Genomic DNA, 22461 nt, shown 5'->3' with positions numbered 1-22461 from the left:
ATTGAAATTATATCATCTATGAGCTATGTTGGTCGTTAGACATAAACTGCTGCAAACAACAACAATTAAATTTGCTTACTCCCAAAACTCTGTGACAGGAGAAGTGAAGTTAGTGGTATTCATTGACAACCAGAGTGTTTTGTTGTGCCTGAGAGTGTCTTCCATACAGTTGTCTGTATTCCATGTTTGATGACAGAGAGACCAAGGCAGAACACTGGTAAAAGACTGGAATAGATAGTACAGTCCCCAAGCCAGGATGACGATGTAATACACATTCAAAAGCGACACAATCACGATGGAAGCATAACCTATTCCTGTTTAAAAGAAAGAAAAAATTAGAAGAAAGGAACATATGAAATAATGCAGATAAATAAGGTGGTCTGTATTACAGATGAACATGTAATCTTGTTACTTTAGGAACGTGTCTACCTAGAGCTACAAATGCAGCAGGCTTCATGCGGCACACTTCACTGTATGCATTGGGGAGGCCGAATGCGAAAGAGGGCAGGACTAATGCACCTCTAATAGTCATGCTGGAAAGTTGTGTAGAAAACAACTATTAGAAGTGCAGGAGCCAAGGCCTCTTTTGCATCTGGCCCTTCCTGGCCATTTTGCATTCATCAAACAGTAGTTTCCCATGCTACGTAGCAAACTGCTTTTGAATGAGTGTGGCTTTTCCAAGCAACTATGATGTGGTACTGGAGGGAGGGGGGTGATCATTCTGCCACCCACTGAAAAAAGTTTAAAGAAAAAACACACCGCCAAGATCATACCTAAACTTGTTCTTTCAATCCTGGCATGTTTGCAGAATAAAGCCACTCTTGGCATTAAGACTCTAGGGACACTTTAAGTATATTTCTGATTATTAGGTACCAATTTTCAATCACAGAAGGTGACTATCTCAATCAAGCTCTGCTTGTGAGCTTCCCTGAGGTAGGGTGACCAACTGTCAGGATTTCCCTGGATTTGTCCTGGTTTTTGTTCTTTCCATGGTGTCAGGGGGGATTTTCTATAATTTTCAATAATGTCCTGGAATGACACAACTTCCCCTTTAAGGCTGCCATTAGCATGGCAGGAGGGAATGACATGCTTTCTTGAGGCACGTCATTCCCCCACCCCGAGCTCCAACTGAGGTCTTAAAGGGGAAAGTGGGTCATTCGTGGACATTATAGAAAAGGCCCCAATTGGAGTGGATGGTGGTGGTGCAGAATGAAATCCTTTCCCTCCTCCACTCCAATCAGGTTCTTTAAGGTGGCGGGGGAATAACGTACTTTCTGCAGGACTCAGAAAGCTGCTTCCCCACACACGCACTAGGTGTCCTCTTTTTTGGTTTCCCAAATATAGTCACCCTACCCTGAGGCATCTGCTACTATCAAAGTCAGATAATGGGGTAGCACGACAATTATGTGTGGAATGGAATTCAATGAAACGCACAAGAGTTCCCTGGAAAATAGTTATAAAAATATTATTCTACTTATGCCTCTAATTGTAACATATAGCATAACCCTATTCATAGTTAATCAGAATGAAGTTTCACTGAGTTCAGTGGGATTTACTCCCAAGAAAAGCATGGATAGGATTGCAGCCTCACAGCACAATCCTATAGATGTTTACTCAGAAGGAAGCCCCAGCAAATCCGATGGGACTAACTCCCAGGTAAGTATGTATAAGACTGCAGTGTTACAGGGTAATTCTATACAAGTCTACTTAGAAACAAGTGTAATGGAATTCAGTAGGATTTACTCCCACGTAAGTGTTTACAGGATCTCAGCTTTAATGTCACAAACAGCACTGGCTGCAGCAAAGGTAATAATAACAACAGCAACATTCTCAGTGAACAGACAATGTGTTTGTGCCAGGTGTGACAAGGAGGTCAAAGTTAAATGGAGAAAGTCAACAAAGAGAAAGTGTAATTTATGCACACATCCTTCTCTCTTTTGCAAAGGTCTCATGCCGGCCCTTTGTAAAATAAGATAAATGTTTAACACCAATATCAATGTTTGACAATAAAAAAAAATATCCCTGCCCTGTTTGCTTTTCAAACACAAGGTTACTGGCAGATAAGGTCATGTCCTCCACTGGCCAAAATGACATGCAAGCAGCTAATGAAGTGCGTACTGGCGCCGAGGCCTTAACTATCATCCCAATCATAGCCCCATTTACTTGGCTCGAAGTCCTACAGATTTCAATAAAGCTTGCTTCCAAGTAAGTAGCTTGGGAGACAAAAAATCTGGTCTAAGCTGGCAATCCCCTTACGAAACACCAAACTGCCCTGGAACAACTTAATGACCTGTGAATGCACCAGCTTTTTTAATAACAATTGAGCTGTCTTGGACCCTGCCAGTCATTCCACATTTTTCTGGTGCAAATACCCAGCCAAGGCCTTTGAGAAACTACTTCATGCTCATCAAAGATCCACAAATTTAAGTGAAGGGAATCCGGAGTTCCTTGTGTTCTCAAAGGTGCCATTTAAAAGAACAGCAAATGCTAAAACTTCTATCAGGACCTCCTAGATCCTGAGAGTGAGTGAGTGTGTGTGTGTGTGTGTGTGTGTGTGTGTGTGTGTGTGTGTGTGTTTTAAGCATCAGCAGAGGCACACAACACCTCTCTGAACTCATGACATTGCTCATGTTAGATCTTCTCACCCACTTTGTCTCTGAGCTGAACGGCAGAGGCGGAGGCTTTGCTGACTTGCTCTGCCTTTGCTCCCAAGCTCTAAGTGCCCTTCAGCTGCAGGGGGCAGCACACATGCCCCCAGCTCCTGTTTCCAGCTCTGAACTGAAGCGGGTAGTTGGAAGCTAATAAGCTTATCTCTGCCTGTAGCTTCAGGTTTTGGCTCATTTCCCCTGCCAGACCCTGGGCCCCTTCTTATCATAATGAAGGGGGTTAGTCAGATGATTGAATCCTATGTATCCTATCTTAAAATGTTTCAGTGCCTAAACTTTTCTAATATCAGAAGTCTACTTTCTCATCATTTTGCATCAAAGTATAAGTTTAACATATAAACCTTCCCATATACAGGAATACCCTTTAAATGCAATCTGGTTAACTACAGAGAAGGATTTTGTAGGACTTCACTGACTGTGCAAGCTTAGACCTCTGCTCAGGAATATTTGGTTGATGTTAAAAGCAGTAATGCTAATTCAGAGGAGCAAGCACTTTACTGAATAGAGGTGTAGAGGAACATAGCACTGAGCAGTAAGAATTGAAAAACCAAAAAGATCTCTGGAAGATCATGCCACATTACTGATCTAATAATTCAGTTTATGCACAGAAATAAAACTGATTCTTAATTTCTTTCAGAATCAATATTAGTTGACCCTTGCATTGCATTCTAAAAATCCCTATCAGAGATGGCGAGTAGGTTTTGCCCTCAATGCAAAAATGTCCCCAAGACCAGCTCTTTACAGTTTCCCAAAAAGGTGTCTGGCAACCATTCACTTAGATGGGAGAAAGTTAAGGGGTGCAAGTCAGGGACACCATTGGAGCGGAGGATAAAACCCACTCACTGAGAATCCTGCCTGCCCTATTTGCAAAGCCATGCCACCTCCTCTGCGTAACTACAAGGTCAGAATCTCACACAATCTTTGGAACTAACATGTATTCAGAAAGAAAGAGGTAAATAACTCACCGGTGAAAATAGGGCAGATCTTTTCCCAGCATGTAATTCCTCCTTCAGAGGTATATTGTCCTAGTGCCACCTCCAGGAAAAACACAGGAAGACCTCCCCCGAACAGAAAAATGAAATAAGGTATGAGAAAAGCACCTGTAGAAAAAACACAAAAGGGAGATTAAAAATGTTTTATGACAGTGAAACAAAAAAACAGAGTAGCCACTGATGGTGGAAAATAAATCTCTAGGAAATGTCTGCCATGGCCTTCTGTCAGCAGGTTCTGAACCTGTTACTTGACAGCAAAGATTAATAATAAGATTTAAAAATGTTACACACATGTCCTCCTATTTTTAGGTTAAGAGATCTGAAACAGTAGCAAAGAGAATAGCTTCCTTTCATTGAATACTGGAAGTCTAGATACAATATCGATATCAGTGTGTCTAAATGCTTTTCTATATTGTAATATCTGCATTTTTTATGATCTGGTATTTGACAAACGTCTTGTAAATAATCGGTACATTTGTATTTCAGATACTTGTTGTTATAATCATAATAAGAGTAAATGCCACTGTGTTTTAGCTATTAGTTAACTAAGCTGTGCATTTCTTCAATACCACTTTAAGGGTGCAACTCGTATGCATGTTTAGATAGAAAACAGTCCTACAAGTCCCAGCATTCCCTAGCCATTCCCCATGCTGGTTGAAGAATGCTGGGATTTGTAGGACTTTTTCCTGCCTTAAAATGTATAAGATTGTGCCCTAAATTGTTTTTAAATCCTGACCACATTCAACTTCAAAACAGCCCTGTTTCCCCCACCCCCAAAATTATGAATGCTATGACAATACTTACCTCCGCCATTTTTATAGCAGAGATACGGAAATCGCCAGACGTTGCCTAATCCGATAAATCCTCCAGCCACGGACAACAGAAAGTCAATCTTGCTGGCCCACTTTTCACGTTGTGGTGGCTTCCCCTCTGCCTCATCCTCAGGCCGTGTCCCAGGGCTCTTGCCAGGGGAAGGTTTGAGGATGTCCTTGTGGAAATCTTTCAGACACTGCAGCTTCTCCTTTGTTGCCATGTTTTTGTTTTCTAGAAATAAATAAATTGCAATATAGTTTTTATAAACAGGATTACTTGATAGGTCTCGCCCAGCAGGTGCTTATGAACCACCTTGGCAAGCAAGTTTGCAAAGTTAACAACTAAGAGTTTCCCTAAAAAAAATCAACTTTTCCAAGCTGGTATGGAAATATACATGCATAGGAAAGATGCAGCTAATGGTTAGTCATGTCTGATTCCATAAATGGGTAGAGAGTATACTGATGCCCCTTGAACAATTACAGAGGATCTTTTCACAATATGAGTTTAGTGTTCCAGGTTCCTGAACACTTTCAAAAGGTTCACTGCACTAATGACAGTGTTAGGCTCACTAAGGTAAAGAAGCTGCAGCACCTCTGTGGCTCAGACAGTCTTAATGAGTGTTGTTGTTTTTAAAGTGGAATGCAACATTGTCGTGCCCTTTGACATTTTCTTTTCAAGGTGGTAGTAACTCAATCTAATTTGAGATCTCGTGGGTTTCTCTTTTTCTGTATGGAAGGGATGGAAGCATTTGGTGTCCTGCCATTACAATACTTCGTCCATTGCCCTCTTTCCCTCCCACAGCCAGTTTTTTAAATAGACTTTGGAAGAAGCAGAAGGGGAAGAGAACTGAAGAGAACACTGAAGAGTGTTCAGATGCTGATTAGGTGTCTTCGTTACGCTTATTCTTAGTCCTCTCTTGGAAAAGTAGCTGTGTATGAACAGCAGAGATGCAAAATAGGTAAAGGAGAGGATAGCAGCAGGTGGACTGGTAGAAATGTCTGGGGAGGGAGCAAGGCTGCCTGCCCTGGAGGTGAGAAGAGGGGAAGCTGTGAAGGTGCTGAACAGTGGCAGGAGGAGGAAGCAAGGTATATGCTGTGTTGTGAGGTGGGGCGCAATGGAGATAGGACATGCCTAGAACACACCTAGATATTCAGCATGCCCTTGAAGGTCCTTCCCATTCTCAGTGCGCAATCCCAGATCCCCAAGTGCTCTGCAGCCACAGTTATGAACAAGCTATTATCAGGGCTCAACTCCTGTTTAGGCGTCTAGATCCCTCCATGACTTTGTGGTCAGTTTTCCAACAGATGGCTGACCATGTAAATGGGAGCTGAACAGTGCAGAAAATCTGCTCTCTGTTACTTCATCCTTTTCTTTTCCCTGTCTCAACAGGGTTGAGATATTAGGGATTTACAAATAGAGATATCATGGAGCTTCTATTAAAAGTGAAGTTTTCTCACATTGTGATTTATCCTAATGAGTGGAAGGATCTGAAGCAGCAGTTTCTTTCTATTTTTATAAACTTGGTACTGATTTATTTTTATTTTTATTTTTTAAAAAAAACCTCAACCCTGCATAAATAAACCTTTCTGCTCAGTTGAGTTTTGACATACACCCCCGCCTCACTCCACTGCCACTTCAGAATCTCACTTAGATTTCAAAATAAATAGGTCTGAGTCACTCTGATGCACAATAGAATCATATTCTTTGCCATAGCAATGGCTTATTAGTTAATGAAACAGTCAGTGGCAAGATTTGTTTTGTATAAACCCCACAGCAATCCAAACCCTCAAAGGTCAAACCCAGCTAATAAATACTGCTCTCAATGTCAGCTGTATGTGTAAAAGCAATAAAATAGGAATTGACTTCATATGCAAAATATACTTTTATATTGGAGATAGTAAATAAAAAAGAAGAGATAAGATAAACACACACACACACTCACACACACACACCTCATGCAGAACCTTTCATGCACCAGAAGTACTGGTACAAGCAGATCTTTTAAGTGGTATCTGTGGAAGGCACACATTTTTGCGCTGGGGTGCAGATGTAAATGTCCATACATTATTGCAAGCAGATACACATGCCCTGCCCTAGGTTATGCGCAGTTCTGAAGAGTCATGCTGTTGCACATTTGCAGACAGAGCAGTTAATCTACTCTCCCTATTTGTGTCAAATACACTGATTTTTTTCCAACTACAGAAAGAGCCTGCACTGGATTGAGTGCATGGAAAGATATAGAACAGATCTGCCATTTATTTTGCCAGTTTGCAAAATGATTCTGTGTGAACAATGCCACCATATGTGGTAGAAGACTGCTGGATGGAGCAATGATTTTAAGATCTAAAATGTTTAAAATAGAACATTGATTTTTAAAAAAGTAGCTGGTAAACGCTTAAACCAAAACTTAATGATTAAAGAACTAAACCCTTGCCTAAATCATCTGACTACAGAAAAAACACATTAAGCCTCATTCTTTACCATTGTGTTTTGTTACTGAAAATGCCCTACGTTTCCATCGGGCTCATGCAAGCTAGGACATTTATTCCAAGTTGCAACCATTTTCTATTTGGTTTCTGAGTGTGTCACTGTAAAACCATACCTCATATTATTGCACTGGAAGTCTGGAATTAATTTGCTGTGTTCTGATCTGTAAACAGATTTAGCTTGTATGGCAATGACCTGAAACTAAGGCTGGCATTAGGTTAGCAGGAAATCTGTAACTGGAACATGATTCTGAGAGAGATATGTATCAATGTACCCATGCAGATGAAAACCTTTCCATAAACCATAAAGGTTAGCAAAGCCAAATTGAGGAAAACAATTATGAACTTGCCTTAGTTTCTCAGTGTCTTGGTTAAATATTTTAAGGCCAGCATTAACACATAGTTCAAAATGTCTTAAACTTTATTTCCTGGTGAATATGGTGTGTGTGGGATGGTAAACTAACCTTTTTGAATGTACCTGAAGAGAGCATATGTCAATGCCAGAGAGCAGCAGGTCAATTGAGAAGTCTGGCCAACTTGCCTTAAAGGTTTCGTTTTAACGTGGTAACTATGATGTTACAAAATAGAACTGGTAGGCTGACATATTAGACAACAACCCTATCCAATACCTAATGTAAGCCCTGGAGGTGGAGAACAGCAACTTCAAATCTCTTCCTCAAACGTTGCTTTCAAATATCAATAGAGCTGGGTCCTTGTGTTCATTTTTTTAACAAATGAAAGTGGAAATTCAATAGAATGTGATAGATCGTGGTATTGACCATGCAAGGGAACAATCAGAAGAAATGTTCCTTGGACAAAGGAGACTGATAAAAGCAGAGCAGAACATGTTACTTTAAGTTCATTACTAGCATACTTTTAAAAAATGTGTCCAAGCAATTTGGCACCTGGTTTTCTCCCCAGCCCTGACAACAAGCCTTCACAAAACTACTCACCAGTGATGTATGTCTCTCAGTAGCACACAACTCCCACCTTTGATTTACAGGAAATTTCTTAAGTTGCACTGAGAGGTTTCTTAGGTTTAGAGAGGTTTCTTAGGTTGAGCTTTAGAGCAAACAGAAGCCTCTGCCTCATCCATAGCTCAATGTGGCAGGAGACATCCTGTGACAAACCCAACCTGTTGCCCTCTCCTGTATATCTCTGAACACAGAAAATGCCCTGAGATGACTAAGCATCTATAGGTAGCAAAATCTGTGTTACTGCACATCCAAGGCTGACTCTGCCCCTTTAACAGTCACCCCCACCCCCCTTGACTCATCTCTTTACAAGGTACATGCAGGAATCACATAAAGGATGCATGATCACGTCTTCTCAGGCCACTGATTGATCAAATTAAACTTCAATCTCTCTTTGGCAAAATAAGGCAAAGGAAGGTATGGTGGTGGGCATATATAATGGCTGGTTACTGAGTCATGCCAAAATTTTATTGAGCCATACTTGGGTTAAAAGAGTACTTCACAGTAACATTATCACATTTAAAGATGGATGCTCAAATCTGGTTAAAAGTAGAACCGATTTCAGATTTTCTAGATACTCCTTGCTTCTTGAATAACAGGAAACAGTTATTTCTTTGGCCGTAGGCAGATATTATGAGCTTCTTTCACCAAAGAGTAAACGTTTTCAGTGATTACAAAAATAACTGAGAGTAGTGCTTAGAACGGAGTTAATTAACACTGTATGTGATTGCTCTGTGATTTCATGATGTAAATTAAGACATTCTGGAGTCTTAAAAATGATTTCTGCTTTCAAGTATCAAGTTCCAAGGACTCTGATGTTTTATAAGTGTTTTTTGTAGCTCATGGTACATATCACCCCATAATATTCACAGTGAACAGTATCATAATTCTAGCATATGACATAAATGATCTTCTTAAAATACAACCTTTTATTGAGCTCATATCTCAAACTTTGCTCTGTGACCCACCCATGGTCGTTACTAATTACAGGAAATGCCAAGAGAAGATGAAAAGGAGGTGGTTTGAAGTACTCCAGTCTTGAGGAAAATTCCAAGAAAGCAGTGTTTGTTTAATGAAAGGCATTGTCCTGAGCATTAATAGGATTTGTGTTTAATTTCCTGCATTTTTATTCCTCTGAGTGAAACTACAATGCCCTTAAGAGATAACAATCAACAGGCTAATATATATTTGGAAGGCATTTTCCAAATTTGAACTAGAGCAATTCTTTCAGTATCAATTAACAGAGAACAAAGTATCCCAAAGACAGAAACTCTGTATTTAAATGTAACTTAAATTTATGGAGAAGAAAATGGCTGAGCAGTTCCACTTTTGAAGCATGTGCCAATTTCTGGGAGACATATGTCTGCCTTATTTTCAGAAAACAAGGGCTTGGCCCCAAACATTAAGATAGCTGAACAATGAGTCAAAGCTACCATTTATAACAAATCTGAATGCAGCTGAATGAGTGTTCCTTCCAAAAGAAAAACGAAGGATTTCCAGGCCAAATCCTGTCTATGTTTTACTGGTGGGAATTCAAGTCAATTCCATAAAATTCAGAGCAGTTTCCCAAGATTCTCAGTGATATTATATAGAAGAACCATTGCACAATCAATTTGATATGTCTTTTGCTCCCCTAATACACATTCTTAAAAATATCAGTTGAGTTTGGACGATCGCTGTGAGGGAAGCAAGCATCGTAGCTGCTCCCCTGCCCCTGTGACCACCACTTGCATTATTCCCCACATTGCAATGAAGGTTGGCGTGTTGTCCAAACATACTATACTCACTCTACAACCCCTTCTGCACGTCTTGGGTTTTAGGATGGGTACAGCCTCCCTGCCAACCCATGCTGCTGCATGGGGAATAATGTAAATGGTGGTTGCACGTATGGCCGGAGAAGCAGCCATGACAGTTACTTACCTTGCTGCAATTATCCGAACTCACTCATCATCTCTATTTCCAGACTCTAGGCAAACCATTCACTAACTAGCAGTGCCTCACTAAACTGTTAAGTCGTGTGCATGAAATGCTGTTAAATATGAAATTTTGTTGAGTTCTGGTCTCCTACTGAGCACTTAGCTGAAAGCATGCAAGTCCCATCCATGGAAAAGCCACGTCCACCTCCATGTGAAATGCAATGGATTCCTTCCACTCAATAATTCCCCCTATTATAAATGAATAATCTTTCACTCCATAAAGATTTTGATGTGCAATTGAATTGCTTTGAAGTTATGTGTACACAAAAAAGAACTCAACCCTGATTTGCCCAGTAATTAATGATTAGTCATGAGTATACTAGATAGTTAAGGTATTGAGAGTTGCACTGAACTGAGAGTGGGAATAAATTGAGAGCTGGTGGCGATCATAGTGGAAGCCTGTGTGATCCACAGGATGTAACAGGATGTAATGTAATGGCTACAGTCCATACTCTCAGTCATGGACTTAAATGGTGGAATAGACAACCCACATTGGCCTCATTCAGACGCAACACTAAACTATGGCTTAGCATTACATCAATAAGCCTCAGGCTCGTGAGCTCCGTCTTTCTACATCTCCAGCATGGCCACAAGAAGATTTGACATTTTCACTTTTATTTTCAATTAACTGCAGTTTAGTATTATGTCCAAACTCTAAACTGTGGTTAATCCTTACTATGTTTTATTGAAGCAAACCAACGTTTTAAGTTGGCTTGTTTCAGTAAACCATAGCTAAGTCTACAACCACAATTTGTCCGACATAATGCTAAACTGTGATTAGTTAAAAATGGAAACAAAGGATCTCCTCCTCGTGGTGTTGCTGGAGGATAGGAAGCACCTAAGCCTTATTATTCATGCAATTACTTTTTTAAAAAAGAGTTCAGGGTTAAGGCCTGTGTTTGCTTGACACTGTTTTGAGAAAAGAAGTGATCCGGAAATTCAGAGATAAAGTACTCTAAAACACAGAAGAACTCTTGTGGGAGGTCTTTAAGAAATCTGCTGGCAACCTGCTGTTCTCCCTAACTATTTTGGGGGAGCCACAGCTTTAAATCAAACATATAAATGTTTAACATCTTATACACATTACCATATTTATTGAAGGACATATTCCTCTCTCTTATATAATAAACTGATAAATCTTTGCTGCTCTGGGAGTCCTTCTTTTGTTTTTCTTACCTAGTTTATCTTAAAGTACCTTCTTGCCAAATTGCCACTTGTAATTTTATATTGCCTTCTGCTTACCAGTTTTATTTTTCACCATCTGCAATGAACAGATGATATTACAAAGTACAAGTGAAATACACTCTTGGGTTTTACTGCTCCTAGAGATCAAAGGTGGCTCATGTCACCAGCTTTTCTTTTGTGTGCACAAGCACCAACTTCAGAGGAGAGACTAACGAAGCTATACTAGTTAACTCTTTCCCTATGTATCTATGGAATTGTGGATATAAATTTTCACACAACATGGGAACTAAGGCCATATTCACATTAATTATGAAGAAATATAAAGTGTTTACATCTTAAAGAACAGAATGGCAATGTACCCTACACCAGTATCTGAGATTAGCTATTGGTAGGATCCCTTGACTTTTGTAGCAACCTTTCTCAACCTGGTACTTTCCCGATGTTTTGACTATAATTCCCAGAATTCCTGACCCTTCACCATGCTGGATTTATGGGAGTAGAAATCCAAAACACTGGAAGGGGACCAGATGGAGAAGGCTGCTCTAGGCTTGAGTCAATGCCATGCAAGAGGAAGTCTGCTTACGCAACAGGACTTCCCATCCTCTCCTCCCTCCTGCAGCCCTCCCATATGTCTCCCAAATCTACTCTAGAGGGGGCCCAACCCTACTTAGCAAAGTTGGGGCACATCCAGGGGGATCGCAAGGGGAAGGGAAACCTGTTCTGCCAGTAGTCTCTCTTTCGCGGGTGGAACCACCCCATTGGATAAAACCCTATGCTTGTGTACAAATAATTATAGGGGAGGACTGAACTCAGTGTGGCGTATCTTACAGAATGTGATGTCTCTTGTGCTTGGATTGACCTAATCAAACTATCTCTTTTTATTTGGCTATGTTCTCATTACATTTTCAGCTTCATCCTCAGACATTCCATGGATGCTTGTAGGATCAGACTGGCTAATGCTGGCAAATACTGCTGTATCCATAAATATTCTAAATGAATGAATAGCTGTGTTCATAGATGAAGGAAGAGAAGGAAAGAAGATTTTAAAGCAGTTTTCTCCAACAAGTAGCAGAGTCAGATGATCCTATCTTGCTTGGTTAGTTTGTAATTTACCAAGAAGTACAAATCCATGATCTTAATCCAACTTCAAACTGCGGTTATAATCCAGGCTTGTTCAAAAGCTGATAACCACTTTCCCATTTCAGATGGAACAGGAAACTATGGTTAAATTAGAAACCTCCTGGTTTAATCATAGCTACATGTAGAGGCAAAAAGAGATACACAGTTGTTCAAATGCGGTCATATAAAACTGGGCTCTCCCCAGGTGCAGCCGAACATTTTTTAGTCACTGTGATCTCATGGGAATTGCTCCTGAGCAATGGTAGTTGAATAAATTAGGGGGAGACAAAATGTACCATGTAACTCAGGTCTGTCTTATGTAACATTTGAAGCAACATGTTTTCCACCATGAAAAGAATGGCTCTATGAAACATGAGTGGTTGGAATACATTCACTGTCAGACGTTACCCCAGTAACAGGCATCTCTTAATCTTGGCTTCCCTTTCGTTGCTCTCCAGAGCCAAAACAACAACACTGTTTAGACAGTAGGACTTGCATTGCTTCCAATAAGCTAACAGGTCAGAGAAGCAATGATAGCAGGCATCTATGGAATAGAGAGGAGAGGATGGAAGCTGTTACATCCTGCTGTATGTATCGGTAATTGAGCAATGGGAGAAATGGCCTGGTTAAAGGTTGTTTTTGTTCACAACAAACCAAATTCTGATCTCAATTAACACCCCTGGGGGTGAGCTAGCTAAAAGCCTAATAATTGACAATAATCCAAAAAGGATCACCGGCTTCCTGCTGCTTTCCCTTGGTACACTGCTGCTTTGATTATATCATCACTCCAGATGTAAAACTGAAAAATTTTACTTCATTGTGCAGCCAAACTTTCAGAGAGCGTTCTTAACTGCACCTGAAAAAGTGTAATTCATAGGACAAAAAAGGAGCAATAATGTGAGCACATGCTATTCTGTGCTCATATTGCTCAGATCTAGATAAAGCAGCTTGAAAGTAAATCCACAACAGTTACTAGTTCTAGTACAAATCCTTTTACTAGCCTAGCTGCCTACACATACTTATCAGTGGCTCTTTGCAACCTTGGCTATGCTGTCTGATTCATGGTTCTGTCCATCTAAATGTCTTCTGTTTCTGTTTCATTTACACTTAGTACATTCCACACTCAAGCATTTACACTAGTGCAGACCAAATTGATTTATTCTTCAGGAACTTTCCCATCCACTTCTAGAGCAAATTTTGTCTGGCAATGATGTCATGGCATACAACATTACTCAGATCATTTTGTTGCCCTGAAAAGCCTAGAGGAGAAAACCCGATAGACCGTCCTCTCTTATCTCTGGAATAATAAAAGTAGAAAGAAATAAGAAGTAGGCCTAATAAGCCATAAACTCTGAACAGTGCACTGTTTCATTCAGAGTATATTAGATAAAGGTTGCTTTAAACCAGGGGTGGGCAACTTGTGACCCTCCAGTTTATGGTTTTAGCCTAGGACTCCCATAAGCCCTATCCAGAACAGCCAGTGATGAGGGCTGATGGGAATTGTAGGCCAAAACCTCCGGACCGCCACATGTTACCCATCCCCATTTAAGACACTAATTTACCATTCTGTTCAAGCCTGTCCTAGATATCTAGCAACCCTACCTCTATGAAGAAAAGACATCAGCAAAACTGTGGTATGGAATGGGGTTCCATAGTAAACCCTAAAATGCGAGACATGGCTATAGTTCAGTGGTAGAGCTCTGCCTGGGCTCCACTCCTTGGCATTTCTGTGTATGCGTGTGGGTTTGTGTGTGTGTCTGTGCACTTGTAAAGATCCCAAGTAGCAAGGCACCCTTTGGATGGGGAGAAACTTCTGAGACTCTAGAAAGATACTTCCAGTCAGAAATAGACAACGCTGGTTTGAGTCAGGGCACAACAACTTCATAGGTTCATGACAATCAGGATCCGTTACCTCACCTACCACTCACAGAAATGTGAGTCAGCAAGGCAAATTTCAATGTCATTTTTTTAAAAAATAAAAATAATAAAAGTGCCGGCAGAACTGCTGGGATAGTAAAACAACCAAAAACATCTAATGGCTGCATTTGTAAAGTGCCTGATAAAATCTATCTTTATGAACTTAGCTACAACCCATTTCCTTATATTTGAGCTTCTCTTTTTTAAAATAAAATAAAATTACTGAACAGAAACTAGATTTTATCGTCTTTGAAACAGGAAATGAAGTTCTACAGTGGTAAGCAAAATGATGGGAACACTTGGTGAAAGAGAAAGGGACCAGGATGTTTCTACAGAGAAAATGCTAGAAGTTGCATAAGCCTACCAGTGAGGAAGTTCACACTGAATTGCTTGTTCTCGTTCGACTGGCAAAACAGCAGGAAGAAACACCCACAAACCTAAAAAAAATATGACTGCCATCTGTTGGTTTCTTGCTTTTCCTAGCCTCATACACTGATGGTGAAATGGCAGCAAAGAAGACAGAGATGTTCCATTTCATGCACTTGGGTAGGTGTAAAACAGATTAACTCAGTGGTTCTTCCTTCTCCACTCATTGTAGGGCTGGTGTCATGACATTAGATGGGAAAGCCTGGAGTGAAAGATGATTTCTGCCTTCCCTATCTCAATTCTCCTCTCTAGCTTTAACAAAATAGTAAGTTATAATGGCTACTCTTGCCTCAGCTTTACTTAGCTTTAAACCAGTAACATTAACAAGGTGACCTTCAGAGTGGCATCTGACCTGCAACTACTTTGCTTGAGGGCCTTTCACCCGACAACTGTTAGTTACCCACAGGACCTTCTCTTCTACCACTCCCAGACTGTGGAATGGCCTGCTGGGAGAGATTTGTCAACTTAATAGTCTTTCTGAGTTTAAGGCAGCTATAAAGACTAGTCTCTGCCAGCAGGCTTACCCAGATGAATTTTAAGATATACGATTATTATATTATATTGGTTTTATATGTTTTTAATCAGTTTTATGCATTTGATTTATATGGTACTTTTGTATTAAATATTTTTATTTATTTATTTATTTATTACATTTCTATACCGCCCAATAGCCGGAGCCCTCTGGGCGGTTCACAAAAATTAAAAACATTCAAAATTCCCCACCTCAATCCAGAGGGAGAGGCAGGTGAGATATTATTATTATTATTATTATTATTATTATTATTATTCCAAATCTCAGCAACCACTTCCCCATCCCCACAAGACAATAGCAATCGGAGAGGCGGGTAAGAAATTATTATTATTATTATTATTATTATTATTATTATTATTATTATTATTAATTTGCTTAAATTAACCCAGAAAGTTCTGTAACCTAGCAAGTTAACTAGAGCATGAGAACATGACTGAAAGAGAGAAAATGGCTGAGAGAAAGCATGTCTACACTGCTCATCTAGATGGTTTTGGCAAGATATTAAATAAACCCTTTCCAAATAAATCCTAGTAATTACACTTCTAGGAGAGGACTGAGGGTCTCAAAAAAGCTAGCATCTGCAAAACTACACATGGAGAAGGCCATGTACGGATGAAATTAGGTGTGCCTGTCTCTGTGTATAATATTAGAAAACATTTCTCTTTACAGCTATAAATGTATCTGTAGTAATAACTCATTTTGATATGGCTACATCTCCTACATCTAAATAGCCTAGTGGAAATGGCTGATTCAGATATTTCATGTGAATCACTGAATACCAGACATTCAGCTGCAGTGACTTGGAATCATATTAAATCCAGCTATCTTTAATGCCGTTGAAATGAAAGTCTCCCTGAATAGTTCCTAACCCTTTTCATAGTAACTTAGTTTTTAAAAGAAGAAAATTATCTACAGCATGGTATTGACAATCAGATGCAAGAAAAGGCAGGCATGTGTGCTTGTTTTTTGCTTTAATCTTGTTGCAAAAATTTTTTAGATAAATGCTTAAGAAAAATCAGATAAATGCTTAAAATAAGCATTTCAATTCTCTGTGGAAACCAAACACACAGCCCATTTCTGTATGTCATGCTCTGCACATTAGAATGCACAACATCTGCAATAAGAAAGCCTATCCTAAGCTATCGACAAAACTCGATGAACTTGATGAACGGAAGAAAATATTTCAATTTCTTATCTCGTCTATCAGTTCCAACTGATTTCAGATCAGGATTTTGATGCCCCATTATTTATATTTAGTTTGTGTTAATTAGACACAGGCATTTTGCACTCCAGAAGCATGCAGAACCATACAAATATACAAATCAACCAATCCTAACAAAATTAATAAATACCGATTGTTATGGTCACTTTATCATCAAGTATACACAATTTGCTTTTGGATTCCTATTGTTTTGCCATGAGCCAGAAAATGAAATTATGACCAAGTGGAAAACGTTTGCTCTTTCATAAGGGTGTGTATATATCTATATATATCTATATATATATAGATATATATCAAAAAACCTATAGGGAAATGAGCTATGTTTGCCACAGCAACATCTTTTACAGAAACAAAACACTAGAATGAAAATAAGCCTTAAAAGGGTGAATTATAAAATTAAATGTATATTTTTTCCAGTTTGCTTAAAAGTCATGGAAAGAAGGCAAAGTGTGTGTTTTGTGTATGAGTGTGGACAAGGAGGGGGGAGGGAGAAGACAACAGTTTAAAGTCACCACAAATTTTGTGTACTTTGCTGCAGCTTTAAAGGAAGTCAAAAATGTTTCCAATCATCTTGATATTATTCTCACCTGATTTCAATGGAGTTAACCCAGATTTAAAACAAAAGAATCTGGTCCAGTATTAAATAACAATGAATTATTCTATAGTGTTTAAAACAGAACCAGATTCTACAATATTGGATCAGGGAAGATAAAACAGATTAGTGATACAAAAGTTAAACATTAATGAAATAAAGTGAAAGGGGGAAACACTCTTTGTCATCCACTAAAAAAGCACATTACAGATTTCAAACACTGAAACCAATAAAGAAATTAATGAATTGTCTAATTATGGTTGGCAACAGGGTGAAAAAAAACCTGTCTCATTCCATTATAAAGCCAATTAAGTGTCATATGACACCCATACAAAATGTAGCATTATGTTCTATGGTAACTTTTAAAGAATTCCAGCTGATTTGTATGTCAGCAGATATTTTACTAGCTCTCATTTTTATCACATGTCTAATTCTATTTAGTGTTTGTCCTCTATTCGTAATTTCCAGTCATTCTGATGAGGTGAGGGTGAGAATCTCAGCTTTTTCCTTTTAACATAAGTTTATGGAACCCTCAAAAGTTTGGGGGAAATAAATAAAGAATTTAAAGGCATGAAGAGGTTAGGCAAATTTCAAGAGGTTTTGGGTTTTGTTATATTTCTCCTTATTTCCAACTAATCTTTTGGAATTTTTGGAACATGGGTTTTGGACTGAAATATCGAACACTGAAGTACTGTGATTCATTTCAAAATCACAAAATACTGTGTTTTAGCCACAACAACAAAATGCACCAGTTCTAACTGTAAGATTGAGAACTGGGCCACATTAACACTGTAGCAGGGTCAATTTTTTCACTTTGCTGTTTTTCTGTAGTTTTGGGAAGGTTTAAATATCCTCTCTCTCTCTCTTCTTTTTAACGAAGCTTTTCTGGTGCTTCAAAAAGTGGCAAAGCTGCAATGAACAGCTTGTCTGCATTCTTCAGTCCTACAAAATGCCCCAATAGCAACAATGCTGGAGCTGCACATCAATGGAGCAGCCATTAAAATACCAGTTCTGAGGTTCAGGCAGCAGAGGACCTGCTAAAAGCAAAATATTACTGTCTGTAAGGTAATGATCTATTACACAGCCATCCAAACCGCCTCAGAGTTATCCAAAGATGGTTAGGATGCCTTGGATGTGGACCAGAGCTCCACCAGCTGGGATGCGCCTACCATGCAGGCCTCCAGTATGCCTGTGGATACTTCCACAGGCATTAATCTACAGCAGGCAGCAGGAGGAGTTACATCAATGGAGGCTTTCAGTGGCAGGGGCAGACCAGATGGGAAAGCCCCAGGATTGTGCCCTCCCTCTATAGCCCTGTTCAGAAGACACCTTAAACCATGGCTTTAACCATAGTGGTTAAGCCAGAAAAACCAGGCTGTGTTCAGAAGACAACCATGGTTTTAACCACAGTGAATAAAGCAAAAAAACCTTATTCACCATGGTTAAAGCCATGGTTTAAGGTGTCTTCTGAACACAGCCTGGCTTTCTGGTTTAACCACCATGGTTAAAGCCATGGTTTAAGGTGTTTTCTGAACACAGCCTATAGCAGCCACGGGTTGACATACCTAATCTATGCAAGGAACATAAGGGTGCAAGCTAATAGGGCCTCTCCGACTGGTCACAATTGCTCTGTTGTCTACTGTCATTCTGTATGAAAGTCCTGTCCCCGCTCCCTATCCAGTGACCAATGCCAAGTCATTAATGGAAGGATGGGTCATTTCTGTTTTAGCTTGAAAGAAAGAAAGAAAGAAAGAAAGAAAGAAAGAAAGAAAGAAAGAAAGAAAGCTTTCCAACTCATAAAATGATTATACCCACAGCTTAAAATAGGCTTTTAAAGTATGAGCCCTTCTTGCCAAAGGGTCCTGTTCTTGGAGCAATGCAAGAGTGATTTAAGATCACAATTTCTGTCTGTTTCACTGGAAATTATTCTGCTAGGCCAAATTGAAGCGAGTTCCAAATGTCAAGTGTGACCTTTGTAGGAGAGGAAATCCTCTTGGTTTTAAGCATGCTCATTTTGTCATGTACCTTCTGCTTATGTTAGGCTGTTAGAATTCAGACCCTCCACAGGAACATGCAAAGCACACACTGGGGAGGGGGGGACTGCATGTCCAGATGGGCTAGTCCCACCCCTGGTGGCTATTTCTCATGCCATCCGTGCATTTGATGCACATGACAAAGGGTTCCATGTGCAAAATGACACACACGCATACATACAAAGAACCACCCAGAGAGCTTTGGCTATTGGGCAGTACAGAAATGCAATAAATAAATAAATGAGCTCTCCCATATGGGGGGTGGGGGAGACCCTAGACCAATCAAGATTGATAGTTGCATGGAGGAGCATTATATGTGCACAAGGAGGATCGAACCCCCTTGCTCTGACAGGTATATAGCTTTTTCCATTCACTTTTTCTGTTTTAGTCTTTTGTGGTTTTGCTATATTCTTGTACCCCCACACATTTGTTCATTACGACAGGTGATTAATTTTGCAGAAAAGACTGTAGAATAGGTGGTAATGTGTTAAAATTTAGTCAAGAGAACTATGTACTTTCTGCAGGAATATTTTTAAATAGTGTGAGCAATGCAGAATGACTCATTCTTAAGCCCCTTTCAAATATATCAGACCATATGCGTAAGTGTATCTGGATTGTACCCATTCTCTGTATCCCTAGAAATGCCTACATTCATTAGACTGGCAATAAAATTCTGAGAGCCAGCAACTCTGGATATATTGATATGTTAGTGTATAGCAGAGGCATAACAGATGACTGGCCATGGTGTAACTGTTCTGTTAATCAGTTGAGTACTGGCAATGCCAACGTAACACCTTTTAGGAAAACAGAGTAATATTACGGATAACACTGGATATGGGTAAACACAAACGAGGCATCAAGCTCCATGTACCAACATGCCTCCCCCTCCCATTTCACAAGCATCCCCACCTTTGCTGCACTCACCAGTTGGAACGTCTGTCCCCTCCTCAATGTGGATGGGCAGTGCTGGTTCCTCCATAGGGTGAGGCACTGATAGAAAGTAATGAATGATGGTAGTATTTGTCGCAAAATGATCACAGTAAGATGGTTCCTTCTTAGCATTACAGATACAAATGAGATTGGTGATGGCAATGAGCAAAGGGTTCCATACTGAGAAATAACCAAAATATTCCATACGCTTCACTATATCTGGAGATACAATCCTGACAAAAGTCAATCTCTGAGAATTCACTCTGTCTAAACAAACTAGCTCCATGATCTTTGGGAAATGTAGGCAGAACTACTTTTAAAAATATTTCTGTTCAGGGCCATACACGCTTCCTCAAAATAAACACTGCCAAAGAGGATTTTATTTTGTCATGTAAAATAAGAATAATAATTTGAAGAACTGGATAACTTTCCAAAATGACTGCATAAAACAGACTTTTTAGCAAGCCTGAGAGTTTGACAATATTCAGCTCAGTTAACTCCCATCTTAAGACCCATGGTGTAGAAGTCAGAGTGCTGCCACATACATTAAAAGGATTATGAAGAGAAAGAAAGGTGAGCCTTCACAGGTTATATAGAGATGCAGCAAAGAAGCACCACAGTGCTGCATGATAAGCAGACAGTAAAGTCAAACATTGTATGTACTGTATGCAGCCCAGAATAGGTACATAAATGGGATACCCATGTACAACTGGACTTATTATTATTATTATTCATATGTCAGTCCTACTTTTGTTGTTTTGTTACACCCCGCTGCCTTTTTCTGTGTGTGGACCTGTGAAAAGAATTCACAGTTGTGGGGGAGGCTAGGCAAAGTGGAGGGAATTTGCTCTCCTGTTACCAGCATGTTCATCCAAACACACATTCAGTTGCAATTACTACCCATCTGCACTGTATTGCTTTCATCCCAATGCATTCAATTGTGTATGTTTAGGTGCATTTGGGTGTATATTTGGATTCATGTTCAATTTATACAGGTAGTTTGTGACCCAGAAATGATGCACATGCTAGCCTGCTTCTGCATATGTATCCCCTTAGTTGAATTTGGGTTCTCCAAAGTGCCCTGTTCACATAGAGGGGCTACAGGGGAATTAGGCTTAGAGAATGCATACCTGAGCTAATTCTTGCTATCTCTAGTTCTTTGAACCACAAGAAGACATTCCTCCTTGCATTTTAAAGGGTCTAAATGGGAGGGGAGTGGGGGGTCAGAGAAAGCACACCTTGGGGCATTCATTTCCTCAAGCCAACACTTCCCCATCCACTCCCAGCCTTTACATTATAAGGGACATTCTTCCTGGCATGCTAATGAGTCCATGTAGGCAGGCGGTTTTGCTCAGATAATGTGCTAATCAGGGCATGGCATTTCCCATGGCATTCCTCCCTACCCACCCCGCCACCACCTGAAGGAGGGAGACATTCTGTCTTGTAGTTTAAAGTAGCCCAGGGACTGAGGTTTCATGTTATCTCTGCATCTGGGTTTCCTGGAGTTGCCTGGCCTGTTTAGGAAAGCCTGCTCAAGAGTAGCTAGTACCCATAGTGCAGGCAGAACAGATGTGGTTTTATTGCTACTAGCCTTGGCCAGAGATCAGCGCGCGCGCCCCTCTCTCTCTCTCTGGCTGGCTGGAGAAAGCAAGAGGAAAGAGGGTGGGCCCCCTCCAACCTCCTTCTTTCTTTCCTCTTCCAGGTCACTGTCCTTAGCAAAGAAGTGGCTCAGTGGTAATGGTGGCTTGTAGAGCAGGTGCAAGGGAAGAAGGAAAATCCTTCAATAAACACATGCCTAACCATCAACCGTACTGGAATGGAATGTAGAATCTGAGTGTTTCTAAGTATCTCCACTCTGGAGTGCTCCATCAGGTTAGTGGGGAAGTCAAACACGGTGGAAGCAGTGTGGCAGGCTCTACAAGCAAACTAAGTATAGTGGCTGCAGTGGTCAGGGTGGAAACTCCCCCACCCACTTCTACTGGTGTATTGTTATGATAGATAGATAGATACAGAGAGACAGATAAATAGGCAATGTGTTACTATGTGTGTAGTCCACATGGAAGGACTAGCTCCCTTTGTAGGATACCTGACAACCGCTATGGACCACAAACTCTGGGCAGGGAACTGTGAGTGGACAGAAAGTCCCTTTCCCCCTCCCCTTCTGCCTTGCAGCTCATCATCCAGCCCCTACCAGGACACATGTGGGTTGGAGCTAGGCTAGAGGAGAGGGTGCATGCTCACTCTTCCATTGCCCACTGGGGGAACCCTGTCTTGATGATAGGGGGGGATTTGTGTGAGTCTCTCTTCCCCTCTATCTCGGAAACCCTAATGCAAACCACTGCAGTAGAATGACTCAGTGGAGGCCTGGTTCCGTAGGACTGTTCCTCTTAACTTGGAAGTGTCAGCATCTGATTGAGTTGCAGAGTTTCTTTCTCTACAGCTGCAAATACTACTGGGCAAAAAAAGGAATAAGCCTCCAGGTTCTCCTTCTCCAATCAGCTTACTATTCTATGCGTTGCAATGTCTGAACCCTAACCACTCCTTCCCTTTGCTCACCAATGTCCCTGCACTCGGCTGCTAAAACCACCATTGCTATCA

At 40.3% G+C, this 22461-nt stretch overlaps 1 protein-coding gene across 3 annotated transcripts in view; it reads right to left on the bottom strand.

Annotated features, from left to right (window-relative positions):
• The window catches only part of SLC6A6 (solute carrier family 6 member 6), a 64183-nt gene that overhangs the window by 28515 nt on the left and 13207 nt on the right, over positions 1-22461 (bottom strand). For 2 of the 3 annotated variants that reach the window (XM_063121398.1, XM_063121397.1), the window contains 3 exons: positions 4463-4702; positions 3632-3766; positions 80-314 (listed from right to left, as the gene is read on the bottom strand). In XM_063121398.1, coding sequence (XP_062977468.1) covers positions 80-314; positions 3632-3766; positions 4463-4691 — 599 coding nt within the window. In that variant the 5' untranslated portion in view covers positions 4692-4702. Of the gene's footprint in view, positions 1-79; positions 315-3631; positions 3767-4462; positions 4703-19857; positions 19924-22461 lie in introns of all 3 variants that reach the window. The other variant, XM_063121396.1, reaches the window with a different exon arrangement.

The sequence above is a fragment of the Elgaria multicarinata genome, chromosome 3 (assembly GCF_023053635.1).
Source record: "Elgaria multicarinata webbii isolate HBS135686 ecotype San Diego chromosome 3, rElgMul1.1.pri, whole genome shotgun sequence".
In the NCBI taxonomy this organism is placed as follows: domain Eukaryota; kingdom Metazoa; phylum Chordata; class Lepidosauria; order Squamata; family Anguidae; genus Elgaria; species Elgaria multicarinata.
Note: the sequence above shows the minus strand (reverse complement) of the source record. Positions and strands in the feature narration are given on the sequence as shown.